A 10,067-nucleotide genomic window follows, 5' to 3' on the forward strand; every position below is an offset into this window, starting at 1 on the left:
CGTGTCGTGTGGACAAGAGTTAATGCTATAGGCTACAATCCGAGGTGACAAAGCAGATCAGTTATAAGACCTGAATATCTGCATTTCAGTTGCATTGTTGATGTGATTTTTCCACATTACTCTCAAGTTCAAAATTGCATACTATTGGCTGAGTAGTAGTTCAAACTTAATTCAACAAACATACATTAAGTTTATACGTTCTTACGAAGCTAAAATTCTTTTTATTAATAGTTTACTATTATTCAATGAATTGTATGTTTTCATTAATAATAGAATTATTATAAGGTTGCATAAAATCGGGCTAAGATATGTTTGGAAGGAGAAGTGGCAAATTATACAATTGCACTGGGCGGTGAATGCCAAGGGCAGGCCCTAACAACAGTTTTACCATACATACGTACTGCTCGAAATGCTGCGGTATATGCTGGTATGCCATATTGCCACTTCTTTATTCCATTAATTTTCATACCGGCACTTTGAGACAAAAATTCTATACTGGTATACTAATTGCGTTCATACGGATTTAAATTTTTATAATAGAACTTTCATTACCGTATTTTCATAGGGTTTAAGAAAAAGAGGGGGGGAAGGGAGTAGCTGCAAATTTATGTGCCGACACACAAATCAACTGTGCCCCTATACTGGAGCCTTTTTATTTCAAGTGTGCCCGCGGAAAACGTGTGAAACATAATTCGGACCCACCCCAGCTGCCCTCTTATGAGGGAAAGTTTTCCTTTTGCTTTGGGGAACCATATTCGCACAGGGGCGTCATTTCAGAATTCGCTTGGGGGAGGGGGCAAGAGCACCACCGACATAAGAATAATGCACTAATATGTTTTGTACTAGCATATTAGTAGCCAACCGATTAAAGTATATGTATTTCTTAAACTCTTAGGAGGGGGGGGGCAATTGCTCCCTCCTGCCCTCCCGAAATGACGCCCCATTATTCGCATCCAACTATTCAAGGATCTCAGCCAGAACAACTTATCCTACCTCTTTCGAGGTATGGGAAACACACATCGACAGCAGCGCCAACAAAGGTACACTTGAAATAAAAAGGTTCTACGTAAATTTCCCTCCACCCTTTGTGTTGATTTGTTAATTGAAGAGAATTCAAACTTGCTACGGACAAAGAGCCCAAAAATTAATTAACATAAACATCTTCCATTACATTCGAATGAATGTTTAAAAAAAAAAAAATACTCAGGCTACTAGTAAAAGCGAGAACAACTAGTAGGCTCTTGTGTGCTTCTAAAAGACTAGGATATCATAGATGGGCGCATGAAAAAGAGATGATCTGAGAAAGGAGTTGGCACGCGTCTTGTTCAAGGTACAATCCTGGTATTTACGTGGTGTGGCTGAGGATAAAGTATGAAAAATCCCAGTCAGGATGGTCGACCTGAAATTCGATCGTAAGACCTTTCGAATGAGGATCAAAAAAAAAAAAAAAAAGAAGAAGAAGAACCTCTGATAGTCTCTAGTACGTGGGGAGGGGGGTCTCTGGTTCGATCCTAGCGTGTGCCAAGTGAGCTTTGTGATGGACAAACACGTTTTTCGTAGATTTTCTCGGGATTCTTTCGTTTCCTCTTTCTTTATTCCACTATTACATTCATTCTTAGCACCATAGCCTACACGGTTTAAGATTTCATTTCATTACTTAGTTATGAGGTAATTCATTATATATATACCTAGGTATAAATAAATATAATTTTCATTTCTTTTAAACGATTGCTTGAAAATGGCCTTCAAGATCAAAAATAATGCACATTTTGCTTCTGTATGGGTTTTCTCTTGCTGAAGCCTATAACTAGACAGGATTTGAAGGCAGTATAACGTGCAAAAGTAGTAGCCATGCAGGCAGTTATAATTCAAAAGATAGGCACTCGAAATATTGAAGGTATACATTCAATGATGAAAAATAATAAATAAATAAAACTAAAATAAAACTATTACACTATTAATATAATACATCCTGGAGTCGATTTCTCAGTGCTAATCTTGTATTTTTTTTTTTTTTTTACAAGTAAAATATTATAAAGAAGAAACAATAAAATAATAGTAATTTCTAAATACTGATGCTAATACCATAATTTGTCGTGATTTTATGGTATGTACACTTGTAAAATATTTTATTTTGACAAGTTTCACACTAATATTACAAAACCAATGGTTTTGAGAAATAGGCCCAAAATTGTTGTTTGTACTGATTTTTTTTTTTTTTTTTTAAGAGTAAGATAAAATTATTTCCGTGTACATTGAATACATGAATACATTATTTACAGTACCGGTATATTATTACTTCACATAGCTTTAACGTACTGTCATAAACTAGTTAATGGTAACGGAGACTTTAATAGAAGGGAATACATACATCGTATCTTGGTTTAAGTTGTGATTTTTAGGATAAACAGTATGTTGTGATATTAGAACACAATTTTAGTTCTTGAGAGCGGGGTTGGTGAATCCTGATTTATTTGTTGTGGTTGTACGTCGGAAGCTTACTGAATTTGGTAATCGAACGCTAGAAATATACATTATACTTAATAAAAAAAAATGAACAAACTTCTCGTTTTGTAGTCAAAGTAGGGATGGATTAATTTCCAACTGGCCGCTTTATGACGTAGGAGCAGGCTTTTAACGAACTGAGGAGGAGTAGAGATAACAGATGGAGCAAAGGAGAGAGAATGACGGAGTAGGGGAATGTAACAAAACAAGTGTTTGTAGCTTACGAGTAATCCAGGATCTACAAGTAGCAATCAACTACGTTATCGATGTTATTTCCCTATCACTACTGTCTATCAGTCTATAACTGCTGCTGCTCCTTGTTCTCTCTGAGTGGTTTGTTGGGGATGTGAGCAGCAAAGTGTAACGTCATAGATTTTCCATTTTGGAGAGATGACTGGATTAAGGAGACTTAAATACAAACAATATTCTAGGAATAAAATTAAATTATACTAATATGTATAATATAATTTAAATTTTATCAAATTTGATTATACTTTACAATTTATCGATTTTTCTTCAACTGATCTTGGTTGAACGTGCATTCACACAAATTTCTTTCCAGTTGTTATGATCATAAAATTTAAAAATTTTTATTGTTGCAACAGAACCGTTGAAATTTCTTGGTGTTTGCAAACTAGCTTAGTGTAGTTGGAAACATTTTTAAGAATTTGAATATATTTAATGAAATCTGGTAATGTTTGCATTTTGTATATTGTTAACCTAAATATACGCTTATATTAGTAGACATTTTTTTGAAGTTTGTGTATGCTAGTGTTCGATCACAATGTTTATTATTTCTAAAACATTTCCATTTTTTGTACTTTCAGTACGGACAGTGGTTGGGACAACCCGTTTCGACCTGATGGAGAATTAAGCCGTGAAGCCGAGGAGATTGTGGAATTGATAAAAGGTGGCAAACCCATCACACCAACTCCTGGTAGCCAAGCCCAGAAACTTCCAGAAGTCGATGGCTCTCCGATCGGCGGAGGACAACAGACTGGTGACGCTGTGGACAGTGCATCATCACCACTCATCTCTCCGAGCAAAGCTGATGGAACGCTAATGTCTGCTTCGCCTCCGAAAAGTGGAGCCAACGGTAATGCCCCGACAGAAGTTCTGACGCCCGGTTCTTTGGAAGTCCAGCACGGTGTTGTGGTCCCTCCTAGCGACGCATCCCAAGTCGAGCATGTGGTACTCAAGAAGAAACAGAAGTGTAAATGCTGTGTTATTCAGTAAAAAAATGAAAGAAAGAATAAAAAAGCGATATGTGAAAAATCGAGAATCGAGTGAGATATTATTATATGATGAAAACTTAAAACGATAAAGAAGGAAAAAAAAAGACTGTTGCACTGCAATTAACAAAGAGAAACAACAGGCACTTGCACTTGGATCAAATAAAGTATTCAAACCAGAAGAAAATATAATGCTGAAAAGTTTTTAAAGAAGTTATAAATATATATATAAATGTTATACAGGAAAACAAAAATAAGGGAACTTTTTTGCCTGGTGAAAGAGTTACGGGATGAATGTGCATAGGTTTTTAAGAAAGAAAGATAAGAAAAAAAGTGTAAATGGGGTGAGGTTGTTGTATTTTTCTTTCTTTTTTTTTAAAAAAAATCAGTATGAGTGATATTTACCTGCGGTGTCCAGTTAGTGAAAATAACAACAAAGAAAAAAAAATTCAAGAGAGACTGTTGATAAAGACAACTTAATAAAAATATCCAAGCAAGTTAAAGAAAAAAATATATGAGCAGGCAAGTGCGTACTTTGTAAAGTGGCTTTGTAAAAATAAAAAAAAAAGACTTTTCCCTGTGAAGTGATTATGATAACGCATTTTATCCTTGTTCTTTCTTTGTTTTTATTTCAGAAAAAAAAAGAAGATACAAAAATAAATAGGGAAAAATATATATATACATACTTAGGAGCAGTACAGAATGATGTTGCAGAAAAAAAGACTGCTATAGGTACTGACTGTGTATTGTTGCTGTGTTTTTTTGTTTTGATCAGGTTAGGGGGTGTGTATGTATGAATGTGTATCCACGCGCAGAGAGGTAGCAAGGAAAGTGCATGATTGATACATACTGTATATGTGAGACTGAATCTTTCAAACAAACAAGTAATCACTCAAGTTTACTGTGGGAATGACTATAAGACCAAAAAAATTAGGAAAAAAAAACAACTGTTAAGTAAATTATCATTTTTGTTTCCTTTCTTTTATTTGATACATACGTATATCTTGAAGTCCTTCCCACATAAACCGATAAAATCTTAGAAGTAAGTTGTTGGTATATGATTTTTTTGACACTGGAAATCTCTTGAGAAAAGCAGGTCTTGGGTTATTTTGGTTTCGGTGGCAGGTGGCTCTTGGAGCGAAGTTATTGAAGCACAATTTCACCTAATAGTTTACTTAAAATATTCTGTTTTATTAAGAGGACAACTTTGTTTTGTTATTTATGAGGGACAAGAACAAATAATTTGTGCCGATTGTATAAATTTCATGTTAGATCATCTCTATTCGAATATATATATATGGATATATATATATATATATATATATATATATATATATATATATATATATATATCCATAATAAAATGACTGTAATCCACTGTATAAATTTACTGATGGATAACTTCATTAACTTTAGGCCTGCCACTGTCAAATGTCATTCTTCAGCAATTTTCTTGTTTAGAAAATATATTCTCGCCTTTGTAAAGTTAATTATTATTATTTAGTTAATGATGAAAAGAAAAAAAGCTTGTGTGTATATATATAATATCGGATATTGTATTTGTTTCTCTCTTAACAGTTATATTTTACCTGTAAGGTCATGTTTGTTACTATAACACGAATTATTTACTTTGTAAACTTCGGTGCTTCTTGTGTTCTTGAACTAAAACATTACGGACCGGCATTCACAGTTTTAGCAAGGTTATCACAACACATCTTTCTCTCTTAACTGTAAAATAATCTAAGTTTTTGCCTTCAACGTTAAATAAGTTTAGAATATTGATAGATGTTGCGCAAGGAAGTGATACGTAATTTGTTCGAAAATCTTACCAAATAAGCTTCCAAAGCAAAGATTGATTGTCAGTACCATGATCTTAATATTTTTGTTCTTTCTCGAAGAACATTGCCAGAAAATAGGTAAAACGAAATAGTGCTATAAAAAAGGAAAATCTGTAACCATGTCTTCGTTATGTGCCCTAAGGATGCAAAAACAATAAAACTCACTTGCTTGACTATGTCATGTGTAAATGTAATTTCTTCTGTATTTCGACTTAGTCTTGATCATGAGAATAGGAATGATATCTCATAAAGTATCTGAGAAAAGAAGTGGGGTATCTTCTTTGTTCACTTTTTGTTTTCAAGATCTTTATAAAACAACTTCATCCTATATTTATGGCGAAGGCTGATGATTTTCAGCCGAAATATTGGAGAAAATTACATTTAAATTCACGGTTAGAGAGTTGAAATACCATACATGTTGAAACTTACACCCGTAAAGATTGTGTGGTCCGAAACAGTTGAAGAGTGTTGTTAGATATTCAGGTTAAATGTATCAAACTTTGCAGCTTTGTGCTTTTTTTAAGCACAAAATTTAGATAAGTTGTATATTAAAAAAAAAAAAAAAAAAAAAAAAAAAAAAAAAAAAAAAAAAAAAAGAGAAGGATTTGACAAGAATTCCTCATAGTTCACTTGTTCAATATTTTAAAATTGTTTTGTCTTACATATTTTTTGAAAGAGTATTTTGTAATAGAACAAAACATTAGAATTTCAACACTTAACAAATCTTTGTTTTGGAAGGTTATTGGCGTAAGATTTTTCAAAAAATAAATAAGAGTTCATAATACCGGAATTAAAACGATATGCGAAGATAAAACAAAGTAAGAAAAACTTGCAGAAATTCGGAGTTGGTAATAATTCGTAATTTTTTATTGGAGTTGAGAATTGTATCCTGTATTTTGTTGTATGTAATTTTAATATAACCAACAGTTTAATAACTTTTCCAGAGAAATTTGGATCTTTTTAATCCACATTTCATTGTAGTTACTGATTTCAACAAAAAAAAAAAAAAACTTACTGAAGATCTTGTTTTATTAAAAGAATAACTGAGAGGACCAGTTTCGTCCGGAGTGAAATTTCAAAGCGAAGCTGATGTTTCGGATTAAATAATTTTAGAATACAAAAAGTTACCAGTATGGCGGAAAAAATGAATAAGGAAATAGTCTTTTTTATGTATTGTGTAGAAAATATATAAGCAACTCTTTCTGCCGATACGTCCCTAATTGTTGGACCAAAGTTTCAGATATACTTTGTAGTCGATATATAATACGCATTTGCATTTTTTTTTCAAAGAACAGAATAGCATAAAAGTATATAGTGTCTGTAAGATTTTACTAAAAATAAATTTATTATTAAAATCAATGCTGTTCAGAAATAATATTTACTTCGTGAGATACAAGAATACTCGTATGCTTCTAGAGAAAACTAAAATCTTTTGTTCGTGGAATGGTTTTAAGAAAATGTAATGCTGTCATTGTTAATTTCAAGTTTGATACGTGACGAAAGATCTAATTGTCATATATTTACTGATGGTGACAGTTCATGAATTTAAGATATTTTAAGATAAGGAAATAAAACTTGGTATCAGTACCTTTTTTTATAACGCAGTAGTTATTATTTTACAAATATAAACAGAATGAACTAAAAATATCGTCAGAAATGAATAGGAGAGAATTTCCAGTTGAAGGTTTAAAGTATGCAGTCTGTAGTGTTGATAAAGGTGAACTCAATAATTCGAATTACTAACTTGGTTTTCTGACTTAATAGACACGAATAGGGATTTCGTAGTCACTTTTTCTCCTCTTCCCCCTCCCCAGGAATTATAGTTCTGTCTTCACATCTCTTATATAAAGGAGATAGATAAGTTCCTTTAGAAATCCTAATTGCGTGTTGCTAGTCTTATTATTACTTTTTTTTTTTTTTTTTTTAATATTTTAATTTGCAACTGATAATTATGTAAAGAAACACTTGACAAATCTAATTCTATATTCGACCAAACATAATATAAATTTATATATTTTGGCTTAAAAGGTTTTAAACATAAAGTAAGAAATAAAGGGATCATATTCACGATATAGATAAAGTAACAAGAACCTGTATAATTATATATATATATTTTTGGAGTAAATAGAAAAAAAATTTTTAAATGAACTGGAAAAAATACCCAATTATAAAACAAATCTTCATAGTGTTACGTTAATGAACTTACAATATGATGATTTTAAAAGCAGAAAAATATAACGGTTGTATCTTGTACATACAATTTTCTTTTATTTAAATAATTCTTTATAATTACTTGTAAAGAAGCTGAATTATATATAAATCTTCTGTAATTTACACACTTATGAGTATTATTACGATGTAATGAATTTGTAATTTATTCATTCGCATTAAAAATGCTTAAGATAAAGTCAAATCAGTCAAAATGTATTTGTGTATATTTATGGAAATAATAGTAATAAAAAAAAGTCATTGTATTTTTTAGAATGAAAGTAATATTTGTACAGAAGATAACATCATATTATAGATATATATATTTCAGATTTTCTTTTTACTAAATACAAAGCTATTGGCAATTTTTATGTATTATTATTATTATTGTACTCTAGTCTGGAGATTTGTAAATATACATAATAAGCTGAATAGGAAAAAAGTAATAAAATTGATATTTACTTGTTCGAAAGAGAGAGAAATCCTGTTGGTAGCAATGTTCTACCTGTTTTTTTTTTTTTTTTTTTTTTTTTTTTTTTTTTTTTTTTTTTTTTTTTTTATAAAGATTTTCAGCATACTCAAAAAGATTTTACGTTTCATTTATGAAGCAAGTAAGTAATCATGGAATTGACGATGATGATTATTACTATTATTATTATGTAAAATGAAGGAAAAAGACTAAAAGAGTGGATGTGTGTGAATATTGTATAGTTAAAACTATTATGGTTGTAGGAGTGTCTTTTAAGAAGTAGAATGCATTTTAAAAATAGTTCGTTATTTATAATTCCTGTTGTAGACTCTTCAGAATTCGATACTTTCTTTTCTAATAGAAATGTAATAAGAATTGCAATTTATTCAGGCTAAAGTTTACAAAAAATAATTAAACAAATCCACTTGTTATTGCCAACAAACTATAAATTCAAGTACTTGTTAAGTTTCTGATAGATAATACTCGGACATTTTGTTATTTTAATACTGCTCTGTATAAAATACACGTGAGAGAGTTGAAATGCTGCGAAAAATGTTCAGTTGGTTTAAGTTTTTGATAATGAGAAACACCGACAAGGCAAGAACAAGGACTGGAATTCTGTACATTTTTAATAATATATATTAACAGGTTCTTTGTGTAGTGCTATTTTGTTTTCCTCCAAGTGTAATTTTTTTATATTTTATTTTTTGTAAAATGTGTGACTGAGCGTTGGGTACAAGTTTACAAAAACAACAACAAAATATTACAGAGGAAAAGTCAATTTCTGTATTTATGAAACTTTGAAATGCAAATACAATTCTAACATTGCTTTTGCTTCTGAGAGTCTGTTCTAACAAACTATTTCCCTGTCACGACAATCCTTTGCTTAAAAATATATATAAATAAATAAAAAAAGTGATGGTGGCACACTACTGTAACTACATCGTAATTCAGGTGCATATTTATACTTAGATGTCTCTATTACCCCATTATTTGACCAGGTTTTACTGTACATCTTGGTTGTGCGGTGAATGTCTACTGTTACGAAGGGATAACACAATACAGTATTTTAAGGACGTCTTTATCATTTAAGATTCAGTTAGTCCTCATTGAAATGTGTACAATGCTCCTACTAGCTAATCACTGTATGTGTTTAAAATTTAGTGTTGCATTTGTTTATGTATTCAAATATTTGTTAAAATGTTGCAAAAACCAAAGAACAGTGATCTAACCTTTTAATCTGTCTCCCTGTTTAACTTGACTGTATATCTATAGACTATCTATTGTCTGTTCCACCTTACTTTTAAACAACTTAAAACACAACTATAGGCCTGTATGACTAAAGCACGTCGATTTGCTGTTGAGTTATTGACGCATGTGCCCGTATGTGAAATAGTTCGTAACTGCAAGTATAATTTTACTATAAAACAATCTTTTGAAACTAAAACACTACTGTAATGAGAGAATAAATTATGTATTGTAATTACTCAATCAAGTACACTTCTTACTAATCTTCTGCTTCATGTTCTCTAAATGGTAGACACTTCAAAAAGCCTTATTTACCCCTACCTCTAGAAACATTGGAGTCAAGCACCGCTAACCAATCAGCGGAAAGATACAAATACTTTTGTTTATTTCGGTTTAGAAGTAAAAAGGAACGGAGAATATATAACCACGAGATGTTTAACTTTCTATGCCAATTTCGATAAGTTTCGTTGTCTAATATAGCCACGTGCTTTTAAATAATTTGCCAAATACTGCAATGTGTACGTTGTTATCTTCGTAAGTTGGACACTTACCGGTATAGTAAAATCT

General features: G+C 31.3%; 1 protein-coding gene across 1 annotated transcript in view; it reads left to right on the forward strand.

The window, feature by feature from the left end:
* LOC145690015 (uncharacterized) overlaps window positions 1-7,800 on the forward strand; it is a 486,481-nt gene extending 478,681 nt beyond the window's left edge. Inside the window, exon 4 of the mRNA XM_081764495.1 lies at window positions 3,333-7,800. Within this exon, the coding sequence (XP_081620621.1) occupies window positions 3,333-3,741 (409 nt within the window). The 3' untranslated portion in view covers window positions 3,742-7,800. The remainder of the gene's footprint in view (window positions 1-3,332) is intronic.
* The last annotated feature ends 2,267 nt before the right edge of the window (window positions 7,801-10,067 follow it).

This window comes from Thermobia domestica, chromosome 7, assembly GCF_964235325.1.
Source record: "Thermobia domestica chromosome 7, izTheDome1.hap1.1, whole genome shotgun sequence".
Classification (NCBI taxonomy): domain Eukaryota; kingdom Metazoa; phylum Arthropoda; class Insecta; order Zygentoma; family Lepismatidae; genus Thermobia; species Thermobia domestica.